At 46.7% G+C, this 26,209-nt stretch overlaps 1 protein-coding gene across 1 annotated transcript in view; it reads right to left on the bottom strand.

Moving 5' to 3' along the window:
* Window positions 1-653: 653 nt before the first annotated feature.
* The window catches only part of GPR162 (G protein-coupled receptor 162), a 46,509-nt gene continuing 20,953 nt past the window's right edge, over window positions 654-26,209 (bottom strand). Inside the window, exons 3-4 of the mRNA XM_078650408.1 lie at window positions 5,964-6,139; window positions 654-1,671 (exon numbers count right to left, since the gene is read on the bottom strand). Of these exons, the coding sequence (XP_078506534.1) occupies window positions 1,036-1,671; window positions 5,964-6,139 (812 nt within the window). The 3' untranslated portion in view covers window positions 654-1,035. The remainder of the gene's footprint in view (window positions 1,672-5,963; window positions 6,140-26,209) is intronic.

Here is a 26,209-nt window from a genome sequence, read left to right as displayed (position 1 = left end):
TCAACTCTCGTAGGCGGGGCAGCCTTCAGGGAAGTAGATGGGTCCCTGATTTACAGGCTTACCCTAATGACATAGGAACTCATCTGCAGGCATTAAGTACAGAATAATGTACCCCGTTGAACACTGTAAGGATGTATCATTCACGGAAGAGGTCTGAAGCATGGATCACTGAGGACATTTATCTACTAAAATTGTACCTGAAGAAGGTACATGGTCCTGCATAATAGTAAAATAACAATTGGTCTTCTTCTGAAACAATCAGGGGATTTTTTCACTTAGGAGACTTTATGTAAAGTTTACAAAGGCTGTGCGACTAGGTAGCTCTTAAAGTGGGGAGTGCACCATCCATCTATCAGATTGGGAGAAACCATTGAAGTGGGTGTGTTTTTGTTGCAAATAATCAGATTATCTTCAAGTTTTGCTTCAGATAGTTGTTGAAGACTGTCTTTGCTTGTGTACACAATCAAAGTAAACCTTACAGAAAAGTCATAGTTGTAAGTTTCACACACTGCTACTTAGCCGTAGATCGCGTGTGCTGAGCTACGAAATGAAACTTAAGGTGAATAGTCTTGTCTTGCGCAGACCATCACAGAAAAAAATACACGTTTCCATCTTAAAAAGGCGGCAAAGACTCATGACCCTGAAGCGTCCAATCCAATTCATATTTTAATTCCATTTCCGGTCACTCTCCAGTGCTCTCTCAACACTACCTTTATTCATCATGGCATTTGGGAGCCTATGTGTGAAGAGGTCAATCAGAGGTAAATCAGAAAGTGGGTTCCCCCTTACAGTCAATACTCCCATTTTTACTCCCACCACGTGACTCCCCACCAGGTTTGCCTGAGAACTGTCACCCGTAATGTCCCGCAGTGTCCTGCAGTTGCTGATATGTTAGTTTGGTGTCGCGTGGGTGTCCTGTTCCGCCATTGAGGCATCTTTGGCACCGCCGTCTGGCACTCCCCATTGGGCTGCACCACCAGAATTTCTAACCATCGGGTAATAGAAAGGCCCTCGGATTCCCTCCTCTCTGTAAAGTTATAAGTTCAGTTCTTGAAAGTTTTTCAGAGAGGGGGCTTGGATCTCAGTGGGCCGGCAAGTCCTCTTAAAGGAGAGATCTCGTGGATCCGCCCTGCTCCGGTATGGTGGCCCTCTGGATGGAAGGCGGTCTGCTCTGGACCGGTCAGGCGAGCGCCCTGGGTCCCTGTAGATATGGGGCTTCCTGGAGTTGTATGGCTGAAGGCCTAAACCGGGATCCGTGAGTGAACAGCGGCGGGTCCGTGAGGCATCCGGCTCAGATGTGCTGAGAGACATGCGGCGGTCACGACGAGGGCTGGCTGCCTGGGGACGTGCTCGGTATGGGCTACCGGCAGGTGAGGCCATTGGTGTCTCATCAATAAAGGTGGTTATTTCTTCTCGGCAGAAGAAGGCATCGTCTGCACCATTGCCATCACGCATGCCCGCTTCCAAGAACTGACGCAGGGTAGAGAGTCCATCGTCAGATTTCTGCCGCCTTCGGTGGTACTCGAGAAGGTCAGGCGGCTGGTGGATAGGCCCACGGCGTGGGCTCCCGCCCCGGATATCATCAGATGATGACCATTTCTGGATGAAAGGAGCAGTGCGTTGCGAGAACATGTCACTCTCGTCATGGGACATGCGGCGGGAAAGCGGCACCTGTGGAGAGAAAGAAAAGAAAGACTTAAAGTTATTTTTTTCCCTTGTCTATTCTTATTTCATTATTTTATTCCAAATATTTGATTGAGTTCAAAAGACTTGAAGCTGTGAAATAAAATGTGTTCAACGACTTTGAAGAATGGTAATTCGAAGGCACCGACTCTCTGTACACCTTGTCATGACTTTCTGTTCTGATTTATTGCTCCCTACTCTTACATTTCTCCTGTCTGTCAACACAAATTCTGTATACTGGTCTGTTTTTTTATTTTCCTCATAAACAGAGCCCCTCCAATCACCCTGTCTTAATTTCCACACCCCTCAATCCAACCATTGTTAGCTTGAAAGTATGCATTGATTATGAATGGGGCTACCGGTTTTATGGTATTTTTTTTACATTTCTATCTGTATTTATCCATATTTATTTTTTGCTAATTTTATCTGGATTTATCCATATTATTTTGGGTTTTGTTAAAAAATTATGCTGAAACTAGTGTATTTCTACATTTATTTAACCGATAAATATGCACTCATGCTTGAATGTCTGCCAGATTTCAGTGCTGTGATCACCCGCAGAAGATAACTCAGCGCCCTATATGAAAATATGCAGATTTCACTATCAACCTTGTGTATATTTATCTACTCCTGTTAAAGCCTCTTTATTAAAATCCCTCTCTTTTGTAACACCCTTACCTATCAATCCACACAGCTATTGGCTTGGCAGTCATGGTCGACAGTATTTAGAATTACTCAAAAATTAACCCACTTCTGCTTTTATCCACATTTAAAAATAAATAAAGATATGAAAATAACTGTTTTCTGTCTGTATTTATCTGTAAAAATCAGTAAAAACGGAAAACAGGCAGCCTTAATTAAGAATCCCTGAGCATTAGGCAGCAGGTTTCCAGCTGCCTGCAGTGCCCTTTAATTACCACGAGATGGCAGAACAAGCTTACAAAATGCATTCATCAGACGTGTGTTTGTAGTTGGTGCTACTGGTAGCTCAGTAAACATTGGACCTGGTAGAAAACTGGGTGATGCTAGAACATCATCTGATTTGTGAAGGGAAATGCATAATTCAGAGGGGAGTCCATTTCCACCACCAGAGGGATAGCCTAGCAGATGAAATTCTCTCTGAAGATTTTCGTCTGAATCTACCACTCCCTTCATAGGCCTGAGAACACATTAGCATATTTGGTGACATCACAGGAAGTGAAGTCATATAGACTTTGACACCAATGGTGCGTTCACTGGGTTCTCATGATCCGCCATTGCATGCACTAAGTCCTAGGGGCCTCTTTTATGAGAAATGACGCATTGCTGCGTGAAAGCAGCGATGCGTCACTTCTCAGTGCGCACTCCTTGCGACATTCCTGATGCGTGATATTTAATGTATGACGCATCATGTCGCAAGGAGTTACAGATACGTCAGTATTTCTGACGTATCTGTAAGTGCAAAAGTGACGCATTGCTGGAGTGTGTCACAAAAGTGACGCAACTCCAGCAATGCGTCCTTTCACATGGGGCAAGCCCCAAGTGAAAGGGCCTGCGTCAGTCTTACGCCTGCTGTGAGGCAGGCGCAAGATTTTGACGCAACGGCATCCTAAAAGTGACGCAGTGAAATCTCCTAGATTTCACTGCGTCACTTTTACAACCCTTCCTTGCGTCAAAACGCCCCCCTTGCATACATTATACCTGGCGCAGGTATAATGTGGCGCAGGGGTTTACAAAGTGACGCATCTACCTAGATGCGTCACTTTGTAAATATGGTGCAACAAGGTGCATTTTTTACGCCACTGGTGCGTCACAAAAAGTGACGTACCGGCGGCGTAAAAGTGACGCACATCCTCATAAATGAGGCCCTAGATGCTTTTCGTTGAGTACAATGCACCCTAGAAACCCCCCCTGGCCATCCAACATACTCTGGGCCTACAAGCTCCATAGTGACAGTGGAAACTGGATTTTGAAGTATGTTTTGTAGTACTACAATAGCACTACAAACGTGCTACAAAAAGCTACTCACAAACCTACATGCAGAGTTTCTGCCTTTCCTATTTCTTTTTCCGTGCAGAGCTCTTCGTCTCGACTTCAGAGTCTCCACACACAGAGGTATACGTTTTAGTAGTAAATGTGGAGGAACAGAGGGGGCGGCTGGAAAATGGGGCATACATGCGACTAAAGGGGAGGGATTATAGGGAGGGACGTCACCCATCCACCAAAGAGTACTATTTACAAACTGCAGTTTTAAAGTTACCCAAACAGTAGTAAATTACCCCATCTCAGAGCTAAGATAAGGCCAGCACCACACATGACCAACCACTGGTATTGCAACACCCTCCCATAGAAAATAACAGAGTTAGGGACTTGAAATGAAACCCCATGGGAAATAATGTTACATTAAATTAAATAATTAAAAATATGAAAAATATGAATGTATTTAATTTAATGTTAACAAGTATAAAAATAGTACATATTATTCATAAAAATTTTAATAGCCTATTTCGAGTTTAGAAATTCATGTAATAATTATTTTTATCAAAATATAATATGGCTACTTTTAATGAATTCTATACTTCACTTTTTAATAAATATACTCATACTAATATTACTACTTTTTGTTTTCAGCTTTAACTTATACTCATAAATGTTTAACTTATACTCATAAATGTTTCTTCACCCCCTTTTTCAAGAGGTGGAGGAGCGTAAGTGTACACTTTTTAGTTACTTTACACTCTGATTATGTAAATAGGGAACAGGAGTACAGTTACTAAAAAGTGCCAGAGTAAATTACACATGTACATTACTCACAAGTGTAATTTACTTTTGTGGATAGCCCCATGCATACCCAGGGTCCCCTAATACCTAGACTGTGTTGTTGACTTCCCCTAAACACAGATACACCAAGCATCATGCACAGGTTCCAGGAATGCATCTGCATCCTCTGTTGCATAAGACAGAGTCCTGTGCATTCATCTTTAATAATACTGTGCGGTGGAAATCCCTAAATACATGCACTGTATCCTTCGGATCCTCAGTGACCACCCGGGGCCCCGATTGCCTACACTGTGTTCTGGATTCCCCCCCAAAACAGCACAAGCCCACCTAACAGCATAAACACAAAATTTGTCCTCAGAGGCACCGACTCCCTCAAATTGTTCACAATCGTATATTGTATATTATATAACAAATGACAAAATCCAGCAATTTCCTCCTTTTGCATATCTGTTTTAGGAACCCTTGCACTGCGTCCTTGTAATTTGCTACTGAGTAACCTTGGCACGGGAAACAACCTTTACAATTCAACCATTACATCGCACTACACTTACAACGCAGTCATTACATTGCAACATCCTTTACAACGCATACCATTACAACGCATGACTCTACATCGCATGTCACTACAACGCAGGCATTACAACGCATATCATTACAACGGTAAACGTCGTTTACAACGCGGTGTTTACACCGCACGACCTTTACCATGCTGCCATTACAACGCAAGTCGTTACTATGACTTGCGTTGGATGGCGCTGTTGGTTAAGGAATATTGTAATTTTATATTCCAACACCTTCCCTACTGTTACGTGGACTGGTGTTGGAATATAAAATTATAATAATCCTCAATCCGTGCCCTCCAACGCAAGTCGTTGTAACGACTTGCGTTGTAAAATCCGCAATGTAAAGTACCGCGATCAAAATGATCGCGTTGTACTGTCATACATCCCATTACAACGCACACCATTGCAACGCATAGTACCCCTACACAATCCAACACTTACCCTCCTGTTGCACCCCCTGGAGTTAGAATAGTAATGGTTACCCCTATACTATCCAATACTTACCTGAAATGCAATGTAATGGTATGCGTTGTAATGGTATGTGTTGTAAAGGTACAATGCGATGTAATGGAATGCGTTGTAAAGGTAGTTTCTGAAAACGCGATGTAGTGTCATGCGATGTAATGGAATGCGTTGTAAGTGATGTTGCGATGTAAAAACTGCGTTGGAAAGGCATGCGTTGTAAATGTATGCGTTGTAACGTCATATATTCCCTTGGCACAGACTCCCTCCACTGCATAAACTAGTTTGGTGACTTCCTATGCTTCATCCATTTGTCCAGTGCTGCATGTATTGCAAATACATACCTACTTTGTCCTGAGGCCATCCATTACAAACACTGTGTATCAAAAGCCCTTCACTTCATCCAGTGGGCCATGGTATGTCTCTGCTGCACCCACTGTATATTGAATACACATTACATTAGTCTCTAAAAGTTGTCAGAGTTCTCTGGCTCACCTGATGCCGGTTCACCTGCAGGTAGTGTACCCTCTCGCTGGGCCTTAGCGGCAGGAACTTGCCCTCCTTTGTCTCAGCGCCAATGAACTGAGGAACGCGCTTCATGGAGGCCGTTCCGTTGGCATCAAAGCGCACCTCACATAAGCGCCCATCCAGGTAGCCGTCACGTTCGTTGTCTAGAGAAGAGAAAAAGACACCCGATGAATGTATAATTCCTCTATCTTTGAATATAGTTCTTGCAAACCACCTCAGGGGTGTAGGGTACACTCCTCACCACAAAGAGTGACTATGCTATTTCTGGCACATCTAGGGCCACATGTAGGTAATCACATATTACGATTCCTAAAATACCGAATTTTACCGATTCGGTATTCAGGAATCCGTAAATGTGATGTAGCTAATGATTCAGTAAATTTTACCGAATCGGTAAAATTCGGTATTTACCGATTCGGTATTTACCGATTCGGTATTTCCCATTCATTCCTATGGGCCTGGAGGCCCACAGGAATGAATGGAAATTACCGATTCGGTAAATACCGAATCGGTAATAGGGGGAAGACTTACAAGGGTGGCAGGGTGTCACATTGACACCCTGTTGCACCCCTGGATAGTGCATGGGTGCACATCTGGCACACATACATGCCCTAAGGGCATGTATGTCTGCCACATGACACTGTTAAAAAAAACAGCACAAAATTGCTTTTTTAAAGGTTTTCGATATTTGCCACCAACTTGTAGTTGGTGGTAAATAACGAATCCTTAAATGACAAATGCACTCACTTGAGTGCTCCCTACCTTAAGGATTCAGTAATTTACCGAATCGGTATTTAAATTACCGTTCGGTAAATTACCGAATCCTTAAACCTGCCTCCTACATCTCAAACCCTAAATACCGGTCGGTGACGGCCGAAATGCGGTAATTTCGGCCGTTACCGACCGGTATTGGGCTACCTACATCTGGCCCATAGTGTTTATAATCCAAGTCAGCCTCATGCGGTCCTCCACTCCAGATCAGATTGCTTGCAATCATCTCTACTTCCCTCCAAGTCTACATCCTAAAGGCTTTTCTTGCACTCCATGAACCATGTTTAGTTTTTCGACAGAAGGACACGGACCCTTCGAAATAAAATCCAGTAGTCGCCATATAAAAGAGCAGCGAGAACGAGCGTGCAAAGCCTGGGAGTTAAGGTACCTACTCTTTACTGGGTTCGGGTGAAAGTGTGTGTTCGTATACACGAATAGGCTAAATGAACAAATCGAGTTATAAAAAATACTCTCCCCAGAAAGGCATACAGGACCCGGATGGGCACCTGTGAACAAAGTAACATTGGCGGTTGTTTACCGAATCTGAAGTGATCTGGAGACAGAAGCGACTACCTCGATAAGGTAGGATCTAGGAGAGTGTTTGGTGTCTGACCACAGGCGAGACATTGGAACAAATAACTGATTCCAGCATATTGATATTTCTTTCTCTAGAAACTGTGGCAGGGACCATTTTTAAAAAGAAAAAAAGGGAACCCAATCGAACTGTGACGACTCACATTAAAGGTATGCACCTTGTAGTCAAACACGAGAATACAGCGATAACGGGATGCTAATAAGCCTAAAACTGACTGAGTTTTTTCTTTTTTTCTTTTTGCACAAACCTTGCAGATAAAAAGTGACAAAGCCCTGATGAGTACCCGCAAATTAAAATAGCGAGTTCGAAGCGCCTCGGCAAAATGGAGACAACTAATTGATAACAGCAAGGAACAAATTGTTCCCTGAATGACTGGAACATTGATTAATTCTCCCAGTCATACTTGTACTTTTCATTAGATTTGTTAATCTCCATCTGAACGTGACTTTATCACTTAACGAAAGATAGTGTAAATATTGAATATTTCTGTTGCTGCATAAAAAATCGTGCAATGTATACACGAAATGTTCAGATTAATGTTCTGTTTTTTATATGTAATGTTTTTTGAATAATTGTATGTAAAGTTTATATGTAATGTCTTTCTCTTTCAAATGAATTTCAAAGCAAAAAAATCAAAAAGTAAAAGGGTATAAATAAATGATACCGAACAAATCTGGAAATAAGATTGATTTGTTACTCCAATTAAGGAGTAGTGTAAAATTACCTTGTAGGGCCAGCATTTTGTGTTCTAAATATTTCAAGACAATGAAGCACTAAATCAACCCTCTGCCAGACTCCACGATTCCTCATTCCACAGAAAAGTGCAATGCCATCAACCTCTTCTTCAGTAAAAAATACACTAGATACGAAAACACATCAACAACACCCCATCAGCTTCCTCTCTTATGCCCACCTCGTCCCGTGGAGTCTCGCAATTGTCAGCCTTCGGAGCCCTATCTCTCCCAGACCTCACTTTCATACTCAACTCCTCAAAGTCACTTCTTATGAAGATGATGTCTTAGACTTGTCCTTCATCACTGGTCTCTTTGGGGATGTTCTCTCACCCCTATTCATGACTGTCCAAGCCTCGCACCTGGCAGTTGTGCCCAGGATAAAAAGGTCTCGGAGTGGGGGATACTTGTTTTTCTACAATGCAGCAAAATTGTGGAACCAGTTTCCTAATCACATCCGTCTTGATTACAACTACTTGTCCTTTCAAAAGCTTCTTAAAACCTTCCTGTTTCCCTGAAGACCACTCGCGCTATATAAATGCATATTCATTCATTCAGTCATCCCATACTCACAGCATCTTCCCAGTAGCTATGACAGGACAGATCACCCCACTCTTTAAAAAACCTAAACAAGATCCTGATAACCTCATCAATTAATGATCCATCTCTGGTCTACCCTTCATGGACAAGATCATTGAAAAAACACAAGTCACGTCAACTCCAAGATCATATCAATACTAGACATCTCCTGCACGACTACCCCTCTGGCATCATATCACATAAAGCACAGAGACAGCTGATTTACATAATGTAGACAATGCCCTCTTGACCACAGGTGAAGATGATCCCCTGCCTTCCGATATTGCTGGACCTCTCAGCTGCCTTCGATACAATCAGCCATCCCTCCCTCTCGCGCACCCTGGAGTCTCGAATGGGATTTACGGAGAATGTCCTTCACTGGTTCTCCTCCTGTCTTTCCAACTGAATCGAGTTTGTTGACATGGACCCTGCCAGGTCTCAAAAGAACCCTGTCAGGTACAGAGACCCCCAGGGTTCCATTCTGTTGCCTGTCTTCTTCAACTTCTATGAGGACTCACTTGGTGCTCAACTCACAGATAACCGCATCAAGATTGACCAATGTGGTGATGATACACAACTCTCCTTGGATGTCTCCTCTGCTTCAAACATCCAACCCCTCAAACTGCCTGCACATCATCCAAACATGGATATCCAGCGCCTACCCGAAGCTCAACTCGACCAAAACAGAATTCCAGTTATTTCCCAAGAACAACAAACAAAAATCAGTACAAACCTAATTGAACCTCATCTTCCACTGAATGCCAAGTCACTCTGGTTCACCCTCAACACCAACCTCACTCTAAAACCACATTTTGCCAAAAAACACAAAGACTGCATAGTACAAACGCTCTCTCCAATAGAAAGTGAAACCGTTTCTTCCACAAAGCAATTTCAGAACTGCTGTACTCATACTCTTGCATTTAGATGGTGGCAATGGTGTGCTCTGTGCCATCCTAGTCTACACCCAGGCACCCCTTAGGAGCACCCTGTATGCCGAGGCATGTCTTATCATGGACTGAAAAAATATGATGACTTCACCCCCGAATCTGATGGAAACCCAAAGGCTCCCCTTGCCACCTGCACCACCTTCAAAACTTGCTGCTTCGTTTACAAAGTAATCAAAAGCAGGACAACCGGCTCTTTTTCCAACAAGCTCGCCATCTCTGGTGGTTCTCATTACACCCACAATAGGAACACCATCAGACTACAGACTAAGAAGTGTAAGTAAGAAAAAAACAAGGTACAAAGGCCTTTTCCATCTAGGCGCACGAAATATGGAACAAAATCGTAGCTCCATCAGGATCTCCCCAAAAGTGCTTCAATTTAGGAAAAAAATCAAACTCGGTCTTTAACCCCTTCCATGCTGATGACGGCCCCCGGCCGTCATGCATCACGGTGGGCGTGTGCTGATGACGGCTGGGGGCCGTCATGAACGCGCCCACTCTTCAAAACGGCTGCACAGGCGCAGAATCGCGGCCCCGCCCAAGGGGTTCAAGAAAACTACATCACAGTGCACTATCTGTCCACAACCACCTGCCTCTCCTATCACTGTTCTCTTTGAGATTATATATCTCTTTGACCTTGTGCACTGCACCTCTGCCTTTAACTAGGTGGTCACTATGGAAATACCATATGCATACGTACATAAAGCTGTCATGCGCAGATGCTAACAAGGGCTACATGCCCCATACATATTCTTATAGCCTCATTCCATTGATTTGGTTGGTTGAAATACAGAACCTGGTAAATATTCATACCATCTAATGCAGAACTCACCAGATGCATCCATCACCACCCCCTTTTGTACCGCTTTGGCCGCCATAAGTGTGCAGGGTATGCTTAGACGTGAGTCCCTTGCTCACTTTGCCACTGGATTCAAGCAAGCCTGGCTGAAGACGGCTGTAATGCCAGAAACCGGTCCTCGGAAGCTTGATTCCGGTCTGGGAAAGACATGGCTTGGCAGTTCGGGCTGGACTGTTCCCATGAGGCACGGGGTCAGACTGATTTGCATATGGCCATGTCTGAACTGGGGTGGCAGAGTGGGCTAAAGAACGGTGGTGGATTATACCCAGATCAGTTGACTGGGGGTGAGTGTTTGATTGGTTCGGATGCTCCGTTCATCACCACCCCCTTTTGTGTCGGACTCACCAGATGCAGCATTACTGCCTATTCCCTTGTATGTTAGGCAGATGGGGATTGGCTATAAAGTAGTAATAATATGCGATCGCCCGTTCTGAGCCGCAAACTCTGAAAGCGTGGTCATTTTCCTTGCACATATTCCGCCACGTATTATTTGGCAACATTTGTGTGAGGAGAAAGATTTGGTCACATTCTTCTGTGCAGCAGGTGCAGTGGGACCAGGACCTGGAGATGTTAGAAACCCAGTGAACCCCAATCATGCTGTATTTTACACCCAAACCCAGGACCAAGGATGCCCATTCTCCTTGTTGCATCGGAGTCCATGGCGCCCTTTCCCACACCCCGGCAAGTGCTGCTGACTCTGGATTACACACCCATGTTCTGAGGGCTGAAGCCTCCTCAACTGGGCAAGCATAGTTCCCTAATGGGGAGGTTTACTGAGCTTCTCTCCCAGCCTGCAGGCACCAAAATGTGGATCTCTTCCACACAGGACCGGTGCAGGTGGCCTCCTACCCTCTCAGACCCATGCACAGGCTTTCAAGAGACCAAGCAGGGTAGATTTGATTGGATTACCCAGATCACCTGGAAGCTCTGATAAATCTCACAGGAACTGCTTTAGGGATTGTATGTGTGTTTTGGTATTTCTAAAGCGCAAACCTAGCTGGCTAGCAACAAGAGGGGGCTAAAAACTGCAATGAGGTTGAGGGTAAAATGCCTCAGCATTAGTTAACTACGGGGCAGATTTACAAGCCCCTTGCGTCACTTTTACGCTGCTTTTGCATCACTTTTCTGACGCAGTGGCGGCGTAAAAAATTCGTCAGATTTACTATGTGACTCTTCTAGGGAGATGCGTCACGTTGTAAAGCCCTGCGTGACATTATACCTGCATCAGGTATAATGTATGCTGGGTAGGCATTGCCACGCAGGAAAGCCTCGTTAAAAATCTACAAGATTTCACGGAATGACTTTTAGGGCGCCGCTGCGTCAAAACCTTACGCCTGCTTGAAGTAGGCGTAAGGACTGACGCAGTTTATTTGTAATAAGCCACAACACTCATTGCTGAAGTTGCACCGTGCTTGCGGCACAACTCCAGCAATGCGTGACTTTTCCACCAACAGATGCGTCAGAATTTCTGACGCATCTGTCAATCCTTGCGCCATAGTGCGCCATATTGTAAATATGGGGCATTTATGGTGGTGCAAGCATTTTTCACTCAGGCACTGGGAAACTGACGCATCTATACAAATGCGTCAGTTTCTTGTAAAAATGCCCCTACACCTTTTATATAGGAAATCGAAAATGCCCTGTCCCCTGTACCTTTCCAAACCTTGGCTTGTCTTCACTACACTTTACAGAGCTAGAGGCTGGACTCTACTGTACCACAAGCTTTGGTGCAGCACAAAAGAGGTGTGGAATACAAGCGAAGTCCCACAGATGATGCTTTCAGGGCAACTCTCTGAAAGAGTGGCACCAAATTTCACTAGATTTGACATTCCGAATTCTTCTACCCTCCAGAAAATGTGTACGTTGGGGAAGCTGTTTTGGGGGGGTGGGTGATAAAGTTTTCAGAAAGTGTATTTATAGGATGGGCGTGTTTGCTTGTCACCAAACATTTTTTTAAATGAAAATTTGACCTACAAATCACTTTTTCAAAACAAAAATTACCTTATAAAATCTGTTTTTGTCAGAAATATAACAAATAGTTTTGTCAGACATCAATTTTAATAAATTGGCAAAGCAATAGATAAACATAGACAGCCACCAACAAATCAAGAAACAAGGAGACAATAATAAAATGGACAAAAGCGTACGTACACTGACAAACACGTAAAACCAACACATATATTGAAATAAAACCTGTATAAAGGCGTAAAAGCAACAATTGCTGCTCAGGCTTACAATTTTGTGAAACAAAATTTGTGCAATTCTAAATCTTTTCAAGAAATCTCTGAAAGGAGCTCAAATGTTGTGCATTACAAACTTTAATGTGCAAATGTGCCCATTATTATTTCAAATACAAATACTTTTTTTAAAGTTAGATAATATTTAAACTTCAAGGCATGCGGGTTTTAGGGTAAAAAATCCACTTTTATTTGACTTTCTTTTTTTGATACTTATATCCCATAAAAAAAGTTTAGTGCAAGGTGTGTTATAGTTTCAACCAATTAAAAACCATTGTAGTCAGCAATGACAACACAAATGGGATAATCCGTGATATGACAGGTAATATCACACTGGGGATGCCAACCCCTCCTGTCCCCCATCGACTCTCAAATAGTTAAATAAATAACCCTCTCAACAAATGTCCTACCATGCCGTACCACACTTTTCAACCATTCAATACTATTTGGAATATTCAAGAGTGATTCAAGACTGTGGTTCTCCAGTTCCTTCTAAAGAAGTCGACTTGTGATCAGTGGCGGCTGGCATGTCCCAAGGGTGGTGAGGTGGGGGGCACATAAAAGAAATAAAAACATAAAAGGCACTTACCTGTTCTATGAGCGCAACGTTCTTCTCGATCCTTCTCTCCTCGAGGCAGGTGCGCTCCCTACTCCCGAGCCAATTATGGCGCTGCTCTCATGCAGCATGAGAACAGCACTAGGATTGGTGGGACCTGCTCCTATCAGCGCTCACAAGAGCACTGGAGGCCTGCGCTTTCTCTAACCCAGTTGTCTTAAGACAGCTAGACTAGAGAAGTTTAAAATGCGCATGTCTGGCCGGCCGTTGCAAGACGGCCGGCCAAAGAGACATGCGCATTTTAAACTCAAGAGTACAAAGCATTCTGCTGGCACTCAGCAGCAATGGTCCCGCCCTGTCCTGAAGCTCAGTTCAAGACGGGTCAGTTGCTGAAAAATAAAAGAGTAATAAATAAACGTTATTACCATTTTATTTTTCAGCTCTGGCCTGGGGCTTTTGCTTGTGGTGCGAAGCTCCTCCGCTCAAACGGAGGAGCTGCCCCTGCTCGTGATCCCTCCTGCCCCTCAAACCACCGCCCAGCTTCCACCCTCCTGTCTTCTCTGAGACACTTTAACAGCAGCTCAATCGATTAGCTCCATACCGTCCCTCCTCCAATTCACCAATTTCATTACAATCTATTTGGCTTTTGCAAATGACAGTCCCCTGAACCAACCCTCAGCCACATCTCAAACATTCTCACCGCTACTCCCCATAACCATCTTGCCTCCATTTTCATCACTGCGACCTCTCTACGGCATTCGACACAGTCAACCACACTGCTATACGAATGACTCTTCTCTCCCGGAGAGTCGCATAAAATGCTCCGAACAGGTTCTCCTACCCATACCAGTATTCCATCTCAAATTCCAACTCTCGGGCTCCAGTGGGTATTTTATTGGCAATGAAATTCCCTACTTTTGAGCGATTACGAGTCTGGCGGTCTATGGACTACCAGACTCACGAAGGCGCGACAGAGGCGATCTCCCGACTGGCCTTTGACAATCAGGGTGGTTGGACTGCCAATGCCCGCCGCAGCTGCCAGGGAACCGCTGTTCCCTGGCCAAGTCACGGCGGTCCAGTGGCAGTAATGTGCTGGGTGGGACCACCGCTGCTCCGCCAAGCATATTACAAGTTTCCTCTCTGCCATGGTTTTCATGGCGGTTCCATTGCCATGAAAACAGTGATGGAGAGAGAACAAAGGGGCCATACAGGGCCCCCTCGTGACTCACGTCATGTAGATGTACACAGGGGATCACAACATGTGCTCCCCTGTGTGCATGCGCACCAGTTCCTGCACAGCATGTAATGCCTCCCAGGAACTGTTTTTGGCATTTGCATTCAGGTGCCCATTTTCTGAGGCACCGCCGTGGGAACGCCATAAACCAGCCAGTCAGACATGAGGAAACCCCTAATCTGGCGGACGGCCTGACCAGTGGCACTTCTTGTAACATCTGTATACAGACAACATCCAAATCTTTCTCTCATTGTCTTCCATCACATCACATCTCAAAACCAAATTTTTGGACTAACTAGCCGTATGAAACTGGATGGCCCATGGCTCAATTGTGCTAAATTTCTTCAAGACAAAATCTTTTTTTCTAAGTTCTGCATCTTAGATTTGTCTCAGCTGCCCATTTTAATTCCAACGCAGTAGCTTGGCGCCATCTCCTTGAGCCAGGAGCTGAGGCGTCTCATTGACCTCCACGATGCGACTCCAACCATTCATCCCATGCACTATGACCGATGCCAGGCTCCAGCTGCTAGACATTAGAAGACCCAGCGGCATCTCCCCTCCCAGATGGCGAAACCCCTATTAAATACACTGGTCATGAGCAAGTTAGATTACTGCAGCGGCTTATGGGTGAGCCTGCCCGTCTAAGCTTTTTGCGCGTGCAAGATCATTAATGTTGCAATCGGATACCATTTATCCTACCCACAATCTCATCTCACTCCCTTCACGAGCTGCAGGCTGGCTGGCTGGCAGCCAAAAACAGGACAAATTACTCCTGTTGGTCTCCAGAGCTTTTCATGGCACCCCCCCGCCATCCATTTCCCAATAGGTCTTATGTCGCACCCCATGTCGGTCCCTACTGTCGGCCAACATTCAGCTGTTTGCTGCACTCAGACACGACTTGCACCACATACAGGTCCTGTTTGTTTGAACTTCTCTAACACCCTCTCATACCAACTCAAAGGCTCTGATTCTAGTTCAAACGCCATCTTTTCAGCTGCTCCGGTGCCACCATTACATTTGCACCGCTCCTCCTATGCCCGCAGCAAGTGCCAGCAGCCCCTGTACCCTGTTTACCATGGTAAACAGAGATCAGGTGCAGCTGTGATATTTCCAGGTCCTCTCGGCCACAGCTTATGTGAGCCATGGAGCAGCAGGTCACCTCAAAGCTGCCAGGCGCTGAATTTGCATTTAGAAGCAGGGTGCAATGTTGCCCGCAGCATTTAGCGATCCGACGTGGCTTGAGGCTGCTGACACCTGCCCGCGTGTTTTGTTCACAAATGGAAAGTCAGCATGGGTCAGATTCTAGCTGAACCTCAAATCCAACCCTTATAATTCCTGGACACCTGCTAGTGCGATAGTCTTTTTTCCATTACTGCACTTCCAGGCAGCCATTTTACATGAGGACTTTCAGGCAGCCATTTTACGTGAGGCAGGGTTGTGGAAAAAGTTCACTTGCTTACAACCCACACAGTATTGCATTGCGCCGCAGCAGTTCTCTTACTGTGCTGGTCGGCAATTTTTTCTGACACCTGATAAACACAAATGTGAAGAAGGCTTCTAAAAAAACGAAGCCTGTTCTTCAAATCGGAAAATGCTGTCCCAATTGCTATATACAATGTTGAAAGATGTAGTGTGTTTGCTTTAGTCTGAAAAGGCAATTTTCCCTTTTCCCTCCTTTGATTGTGAACATCTTCAGTGCGGTGAAATGTGGGTAGCAAGATGACATTTTTCAAAGAATTCCAGCCAATTTAGGGGCATATCATCAAGGGGCGGCCATAAATAAAGCAAAGTGCGCTTAGCGCTTTTTTATTTATCGCCGTCTATCTCTGGAATTTATCGCCCTGGTATCACGTTATTAACGCGTTTCTCCAGGGCAGTAAGAATTCCAGCGATAGGGGGGAAATCGACGTTTTGCAGGGAACATCGCTGGTTTTCCAGCGATGTTCCCTGCAAAACGGCAATAACCTTGCTGATACGACCCTGTGGTCGTATCAGCATAATCCACCCCCAATGTTATGGATAGGTAAGTCTGCATTTTAGCAGACGTTAGATTTTGGCAAAAACTGCGGTTTTCTCCAAAAACGAACGTCTGCTTAAATGCTGGGGCAGCCTTGTAAATATTGCAATGTGCACATCAGCGTTATTTGCAAGGTTGTACTGCCCAGTGATGCTTACTTTGCATCTCATTAGAGATGCAAAGGGAGGTGTCAGGTAAAAGGGTGCTAACATGCGCTAATGCATGGTAGCACCCACTTGTAAATAGGGCAAAACGATTGTTCCCGTTTTTTTGGCTTTTAAAGCCAAAAAAGCGGAGATGTTGTTAATAGCCCCTAAGAACCTATAATTTTTAGGTAATTGTTTTTGTTTCCACAAACGAAAATGAGGAAAACTCAGCTTGTTTGGCTTGCTTCCCTTTGTTTCATTTTCTTGTTCGTCACAAGCAGGTCAACAGATGCCTAATTCGCACACTCACAATGCAGTTATTTTTCTTCAATAATTTTCCCAAAAAAGTGACTGGGCCAAAATTCACCAAACCTCGAAAAAACAGTAAACGAGACCAAGCCCTACAAATTTGGAAAATATTCATCCAACTATTTTAAAACTGAGGAGAATGACGAGCCAGTGTGTGAACACAGATTAGGTAAGAAGGGGACACCTCCTGGAAAAAACTGAATGGTCTGTGAGGGAAAAACAAACTGTGACAATATGGCGGCCATTAGCGTAGGAAGGGGCAAGGGCAAGCATGTGGTGGATGAAGTGTGGTGGATGAAGTGTGGTGGGTGGCAAATGAGTAAAGAAGCAGGGGATATGGTCACAGAAAACAAGCACTGGCAAAGCCAAAAGGTCTTGCTTTATAATGAGAGTTGCAAGCTGTTGACTTTGCCAATGTTTGTGCGTATTGTTTAAGAAAGTAAAAGAAAAAAAGAAAAGAATGGAGACAAAGCTAACAGATATCTCAAGGTGTCTCAAAACATCTTATTGAATTCAACGTTTTTAATCTTTATAAATGGCTTTTATTTTTCAAATATTTTTCACTCCAGAAACTCTGAACAAAATTTAAAAACAATAATGAAATATTAGAATATTTGCCCAGAGAGCAGATGTATGTGCCTCCAGGAGAAATGTCATTCTAAGTGCACCTTCTGACCCAAACGTTAGGTGAGTTCAGCAGATGGACCTTGCAAAGTGCCATAAAGGCCTTTGTGTGCCACTGCTTGTTGTGACACCAGTGGCGCTGGAACAAGAGGTGCGTGAAGAAGTGCTGCAGAACTGCATAACTCTTGACAAAGTGGAGCTAGAAAATGAACATTAAAGGAGCCTCTCAAATGTTGTTTTCACTTGACAGCATTTGTTGTGTTTTCAAAAGCAGACTGATACATACCCCAAGTGGCTTTTGTGAGGTGATGTTGTTGACAAATTGTTTCACCACATTGGCTGTCATGCAATATGTGGAAGGCAGGAAAAACAATCCATAAAGTCTGCTCCTCACAATGGCTAGCAAAAATATAGGGGTGGGCGAAGAATTCCGCTCCGCTGGCGGAGTTTGCGGAGTTTTGCGGTGGTGAGGGAATGATAAGGGCACCCCTGCCGCTGTGATCGCTGTTACGGACCATTGCGCCGAGAGCCCTGCAGCTGATGCAGGGAGGACCCTGTGGCCCTCTGCGGAGTGAGGACCACGCCTCGCGTGGGTAGCATCCGCCATTGAGAGGGCTGACCTGTGAACGTAGCCTGCACAGCAGCCGGGGCCCCAGTGAGACTTGCCTACAGGGCGGCGATGTTGGGAGGTGCAATCAGTCCCCCCCTGCAGACATGGGGCCCGATTCACAGAACTAACTTAAGACAAAATCCTAAACTTACTACTTTTGGTATTCACAGAAGTTAGGATTTTATCTTAAGTTTGTCTTAAGACAGACTTAAGACAGACTTAAGACAAAATCCTAACTTAAGTCTCTTAAGTCTGTTTTAAGTTTGTCTTAAGACAAACTTAAGACAAAATCCTAACTTCTGTGAATACCAAAAGTAGTAAGATTAGGATTTTGTCTTAAGTTAGTTCTGTGAATCGGGCCCATTGACCCTATGATGGCCCGCGCACTGGGAGAACAGAGGCAGCCTCGGCCGGTCCTTGTGGCCCCCTGCGGGCAGAAGAAGTCTCCGGTGGCGGACGGAGCTATGGCCTGGAGGAGAGTCGCGCAGAGGTGAGGAGGTTCCGTCTGGGAGTAGATCTGCAAACCTACTGGGGAAAGGACCGCCTGGTGTGACCGCTGCAGCTGGGCCGGTCTTGGCTACCTGCCTGGAGCGATGCAGCGGTCAGATGTGGACTGGTTACCGGGTGTTTTGGTGTGCTCCCTAGCTGGGGGCTAATTTCACTGCGGTGGGAGTTGATTTCGTTGATGGGGACCTGCGTGTGTTTTAAAATTAACAAAGCAAAACGAGTTTTGTTCAGCGCACGCAGGTCCCCATCAATGAAATCAGCCCCCAGCTCGGCAGCACACCAAAACGCCGGTAGCCAGTCCGGCCCTGGCAGCGGTTATGGATGCTAGCAGTGTGAAGACTCACAACACCTAGGACTGAAGCGAGTGGCCTGGCCTGCCGGCATCCTCGCTGGGCCTGCAGGTGAAATCACCGGAAGAGGTGTTCGGCGCCGCCCTTGCAGGGCCCCCGCGAGGACTATGAGCTGACTGCCGGCCCCATTCGGAGGAGGGCAGTCTTGTCTGGACTACTCTGCAGCCCAGCTGATTATGGGGGGCCCCAGGAAGCCCTGTTGGGGCCTGCATGCGGCCCTGCATCGATCCTGATCAGGGTGAACAGCCTTTACAACGAAACTTTTACAACGCACTACCATTACGACGCAACTTTTACAACGCAAACTATTACAACGCATAGCGCTTGGGGGCACTCTAGGATAGGGAATAGGTTTAATGTACTATCCAACACCTTCCCTATTATCCACGGGGACTGGAGTTGGAATAGTAAATTAAACTATTCACTATCCAGCGTCCAAAAGCATTATGCGTTGTAATGGTATGCGTTGTAAAATATGCGATGTAAAGGTAGGCGTTGTAAAAGTATGCGTTGTAACGTCATACATCCCTGATCAGGGACCATGGGGTGCTTGCCAACAGCAGGAGTTCATTACACGCTGGGGACAGCTGACTGAGCTCTGCATGACTCCCTCCGAGCCTGGCAGCGCCCCGCGGATGCCAGCACCTTCTTCATAGTAGTGGCGGGAGTGACCACCACGCAGAGACTAGCATTTTGACTCCAGTTGGCGACCTTGCCTAATGTGTAAACATGAGCACAAAATCCGTTCCGCTCGCGGATTTTGCGGATTTTCAGTAAATTCGCAATCCGCGAACTCCCGCGAATTTACCGAAAATCCGCAAATCCGCGAGCGGCGGATGCGGGGGGGGCAAAAGTTCAAGCCTTCAAGCTTGAAGTTGTTGTAACTATTTTAGGATGGCGCCGGCAAGCTGCCAGCGCCATCCTAAAATAGTTACTAAGTTAGCTTCAACAGGAAGCACTAATAAATCAAATAAAGCAGGTGCTCGAGCACCTGCTTTATTTTATCTATTAGTGCTACCTGATGAAGCTAATTTAGTAACTATTTTAGGATGGCGCTGGCAGCTTGCCGGCGGCATCCTAAAATAGTTACAGGGTGATGGACAGCTCGCTCAAGGGACCCCTGCGCACATCGGTGCGATTGCATAGTAACACACACATGGTCGCTGGAACTAGTTGAAGCTCAAATTCAGTGACTCATTCATCAGCCCAAAAACAATCGTGAGCGTCGTCGAGGCTGGGCAGGTGTGCCTTCTTCCCAAATCTACAGTCGAAAATCAGCTGTGATGCTGGATAGAGGCCTTTGTATCCTTGACTTTCACGAGCGCAATCCTCGTGCTGACAGCTCACTCAAGGGACCCCTGCGCACATCGGTGCGATTGCATAGTAACACACACATGGTCGCTGGAACTAGTTGAAGCTCAAATTCAGTGACTCATTCATCAGCCCAAAAACAATCGTGAGCGTCGTCGAGGCTGGGCAGGTGTGCCTTCTTCCCAAATCTACAGTCGAAAATCAGCTGTGATGCTGGATAGAGGCCTTTGTATCCTTGATTTTCACGAGCGCAATCCTCGTGCTGACAGCTCACTCAAGGGACCCCTGCGCACATCGGTGCGATTGCATAGTAACACACACATGGTCGCTGGAACTAGTTGAAGCTCAAATTCAGTGACTCATTCATCAGCCCGAAAACAATCGTGAGCGTCGTCGAGGCTGGGCAGGTGTGCCTTCTTCCCAAATCTACCGTCGAAAATCAGCTGTGATGCTGGATAGAGGCCTTTGTATCCTTGACTTTCATGAGCGCAATCCTCGTGCTGACAGCTCACTCAAGGGACCCCTGCGCACATCGGTGCGATTGCATAGTAACACACACATGGTCGCTGGAACTAGTTGAAGCTCAAATTCAGTGACTCATTCATCAGCCCAAAAACAATCGTGAGCGTCGTCGAGCCTGGGCAGGTGTGCCTTCTTCCCAAATTTACCGTCGAAAATCAGCTGTGATGCTGGATAGACGACTTTGTATCCTTGACTTTCACAAGCGCAATCCTCGTGCTGTTCCTGTGACCAGGAGCTTCTTTCTCTTCATCTGCTGCTCTGATCGGTCTCTGACCATTTATACACACAAGAGGCACTTGAACTCGCACAGAAGACCCCGCCCCCCGAGTGGGGCAGAGGGCAGAAGACCGCAAAAACGAGTTGGGCAGAGGGCAGAAGACCACAAAAACAAGTGGGACAGAGGGCAGAAACGAGTGGGGCAGAGGGCAGAAGACCACAAAAACGAGTTGGGCAGAGGGCAGAAGAGCACAAAAACGAGTGGGACACAGGGCAGAAACGATTGGGGCAGAGGGCAGAAGACCACAAAAATGAGTGGGACAGAGGGCAGAAACGAGTGAGGCAGAGGGCAGAAGACCACAAAAACGAGTTGGGCAGAGGGCAGAAGAGCACAAAAACGAGTGGGACAGAGGGCAGAAACGAGTGGGGCAGAGGGCAGAAGACCACAAAAACGAGTTGGGCAGAGGGCAGAAGAGCACAAAAACGAGTGGGACAGAGGGCAGAAACGATTGGGGCAGAGGGCAGAAGACCACAAAAATGACTGGGACAGAGGGCAGAAACGAGTGGGGCAGAGGGCAGAAGACCACAAAAACGAGTTGGGCAGAGGGCAGAAGAGCACAAAAACGAGTGGGACAGAGGGCAGAAACGAGTGGGGCAGAGGGCAGAAGAGCACAAAAACGAGTGGGACAGAGGGCAGAAACGAGTGGGGCAGAGGGCAGAAGACCAAAAAAACGAGTTGGGCAGAGGGCAGAAGAGCACAAAAACGAGTGGGACAGAGGGCAGAAACGAGTGGGGCAGAGGGCAGAAGACCACAAAAACGAGTTGGGCAGAGGGCAGAAGACCACAAAAACGAGTGGGGCAGAGGGCAAAAGGGCACAAACACGAGTGGGGCAGAGGGCAGAAAGGCACAAAAACCAGTGGTACAGAGGGCAGAAGGGCATAAAAAACTAGAGGGTGGCAGTGATGAACCTAAGGGCGCATCACGGTCTCGCCCCAAAAAAAACCCGCGAACACGCAAAGCGGCCCACGAACATGCCAAAACGCCCCGCGAACACGCAAAGAGCCCCGCGAACACGCAAAAATATAAAAATCCGCAAATTCGTGAATTTTGCGGATCGCGAATTCGCAAATCCACAAATTTGCGAATCGCGAATTCGCAAAATTTGCCCATGCTTACTAATGTGTATGCTGCCCGGAGGCAATGACGATTCACTGTTGCAATGAGATCGGGCCGGAGTAGCCTCACCCTCCGGGGGCCCAAGGGGATTGAGCCCAGACAGGTGGACCGGGGGCGACATTGGTGATTGCCCCGAGAGCCCTCTGGGCAGCGGAGCATCGAGTGGGCCCAGCGGCACCCTCGGCCACAGTGCCCCCCCTGCCCCTCATTTGGAAGTTCCATTAGACTTGTTCACTGAAACGAATATAGCACGTTACAATGCGTGCTTTTACTACTCGGTTTCAACAACTTGCTCTGGGGGCGCGCTGGACTTAGGAATAGTATTAATTTCTATTCCTACTCCAGTTTGCGCAACAGCAGAGAAGGTGTTGGATTTAAAATCCAACACATTCCCTGGTGTTGCACGCCACCTAGCGCAAGTAATATAAAACGACTTGCGATGTAATGCCAGGCGTACTAACAACGCTGTTATTGTAACGACTGCGTTCTTACCTACCAGCGTTGTGTTGAGAGCATTGTAAACGCTGTTCCCACTGAAACACCAGCTGCCCTGGATGATCGCAAAATAGGTAAAGACAAAGCGGCCCGCACCACTACCACCAACACAATCCCTCAGTCTACCAGGCCACCCTCTGCAGCAGATAACTAGACAAATGGGTGACAGTGATAAGGGGGAAGATGGCAGCAGTGGGGAGCCCTCTCGTGCGGATCTGCTGGAGGCCATACAGGGCTCCAGAATGGCCCTGGAACACCAAATAGAGATGGTCTCAATTGACGTGAATCTACTGAGGACAGACCTGTAAAAAGTAGTAGATAAGGTGTCCACAGCGCAGGGGGGACATTGTAGAGTTAAAAGGAGAAGTGGCAACTCTTAAACAGCAGGTGGCTCAGAACACCATGACAATGAAGGCCCTGGAACATCGGGCTGAAGATGCGGAGGGCCGCTCCCAGCGCAGCAACATCTGGTCCTGGGATTACCAGAAAGAGTGGAGGAGAGCTCTGCAGAACAGTTCCTGGAACAGTGGATCTGTACTCAACAGTGCCCACAGGGACTATCAGGCTTCTTTGTTGTGGAAAGGGCTCACAGGGCGCTGGTGCCGCTGCCATCTCCTGAGGCTCAGCCGCGAGCTATCATAGCCAAGATACTTAACTAACGCGACAGGGACTGAATATCACATGCAGCACCGGAGCGCCAAAACCTCAACCATGGCAATAGTAAAATCACCATATACCCGACAACACCAAGCAGGTACAGCAACTACGCAATCATTTCTTGGAGTCAAACAGAAGCTGTGGACCTTACAACTACAATACATACTTTTGTAAACTGACAAATTGAAGATCCTGGTACAAGTCAGAGCACATTTCTCTGAGACAACGGAAGAAGTGTGGGAAGGCTTGAGGTTAGGGAGGATGCCTGGAGGCGCAGTGGCGACGATGGGGCTCTCGTGCTGGAAGGGGGGCAGGACGGAACACACAAGCTGTGGAAGACCCCAATGATACTCTGCTGGGGGAACAGAGGGTCACAGTAGCTGAGGATGGCACTATGCACCTTGGGACTGTAGAAACGCAGGCAACGGACTCACATGCTGCTTCGTCGGTGTGGGAGTTAGGAGATGTGACAATGACTCTGAGACCATTGGCAGACGTTGTCCCAGATACCCTGCTGGTTCCTGCCCCAGTAATGGAAGACAAGTGGGAGCAGCGACTACAAGAACTCCTGATTATGTCATCTTTATTATGGTAGTATGACCATTGTGTGTGACTGGGACTTAGGTCCTGGCAGCGAGTGTGGTGAAACAGCAGGACTGTGTGATGGACCAATGGGTGAGTTGTTACGCCGATGCCCGGGTGGGGAGGCAGGTAAAAGAAGTATCTGCTGTCTGCATAGTGTATATAGTGGAAATTGATGCCATACTGCCCCATGGTGGGCTTTGGCTGGTTACACTATTGGATCAGGCCCAGTCGAGATGCTAGTTTTCGCTTGTGGAGTTAACCGGTCCCTGTTGAACTGATGGTGAGGCATTGCATGTCCTGGCACGAGCATGGGGAGGGCACCTCCGAATGCACAGTTGCACGTTATTTGTCCATGGGTGGGGGAGGTAGGATATTGTTACAGTATTGTTTGTTCATTGGTTGTAGTACTTTGCAGCAGATTTAGGTTGGAGGTCAGTGGTATGGGCAACTTTTGAAGCACACAGCATATTGGGATGGCAACCAAAGTCAAGCTCCTACCCTGGAATGTCCGGGGCTTAGGCACCTGTGCTAAGCGAGATAGAGTACTCTCTTTCCTGAAAAGGCATCACATGTCCATAGCATGCTTCCAGGAGACACACCTAGACGAGGTGGGCGCCACTAAATTAGCTGAGAGATGGCGGGGTCTGTTGTTCCACTCCTCCTACTCGACCTACGCTAGGAGTGTATTGATATGGGTGGCTCAAGGAACACCATTTACCTTCACATACCAGAAGGCGGATGTGAGCGGTCGCAATATATTGCTCAGGGGGACACTAGACAGACGTGAAATTTCCATATTGAATTCTTATGCCGCAAACGTTGATGATCCAGCGTTTTATCAGACCATGCAGGATTGATAACACAAGAACTTGACATGCCAATCCAGTGGATGGGGATCTCTAAATGCATTCTGGACCCTAACCGGGACAGACACCCACCCAGGCAGGGACCTAACCCCTGATGACTAAAAAGCTCAGTGAGGTGATGCATGAAGTGGGCCTACCCGATGCATGGGGAGTGGGTCGTTCGACACAGACACATCGGACCGCTACCAACTGAGAACAGTCTGTGCATAGATGTATCAGTGACATATGGGATAGGCTAGATAGATATACACTCTGTCAATACCAACAATGCCAACACAGGGAGGAGGACAAACCTCACCCCTGACTACCAGCCTCTCACACCGGTGGTAAAATAGTGCATACTAGAGCTGCCATACTAGAGGTGTTTCAGCGACACCTACAGCGAGTGTACACCGCGGACTGCTACACACTGTTTCTGGAAGGGTTGACCATGACGTGACTTCCCCCACTGCCTGTGAAGACACTGGATGCCCAGTTGTCACTGGAAGAAATACGTGCAGCGCTATAGGTACTACCAAGGGCAAAGGCCCGAGGGGGTGTAACAGCTTCGTGCCCGAGTACTATCAAGCATTCTCGGCTATGACGGGACAATCCCTACTACAGGTGTCCTGGGAGGCACTTGACCAGAGCACATTACCCTCCTCTATGAGAGAGGGGGAGATATACATGTTCTCAAAACTGGGGGCAATGAGCTGGATCCGGCGGCTTAATGCCTGCTCACCCTGATAAACGCAGGTGTAAAAGTGCTATGTTAACTGCTGGCCACTCGTCTAGCCCCACATATGCCCCACCTGGTCCACAAGGGCCAGTGTGGGTTTATTGCTAGCCATACCACCAGCATAAATTTGTGGTATTCATCTCATATATTGGAACAAAGTGAAACGTAGAGATGAGGAACTGGCCCTGGTATCAATAGACCTGGAAAAGGCCTTTGGATGGTGGACTGGGGTTACTTGCTGGAGGTGCTGAGAGTGGTGGGCATAGAACCGCAGTTTTGGTACTGGATTAAATTGCTCTACACAGACCCTTGCACTAGGATTCGTGTGGGCCAGAGTTGCTCTGGAGTGTGGTCACTGGAACGGGGACCATATCAGGGATGTCCACTCTCGCCACTCTCGCCACTACTATTTGCCCTGGCGATAGAACGGCTGGCCATTTGGGTGCATCGAGAACTCAGCATTTAGGGTATTCATTTAGGTGGAGCCACACACATAATATCATTGTATGGAGATGATTCCCACTTTTACATAGCCTCACCCCATGTGGTACTTCCGAGACTGTTGCAGCTCCTTGACGACTTTGGCGACTCTTCTGG

The sequence above is a fragment of the Lissotriton helveticus genome, chromosome 7 (assembly GCF_964261635.1).
Source record: "Lissotriton helveticus chromosome 7, aLisHel1.1, whole genome shotgun sequence".
NCBI lineage: Eukaryota > Metazoa > Chordata > Amphibia > Caudata > Salamandridae > Lissotriton > Lissotriton helveticus.
The sequence above is the reverse complement of the archived record's forward strand: the minus strand, read 5'-3'. Positions and strand labels throughout refer to the sequence as shown.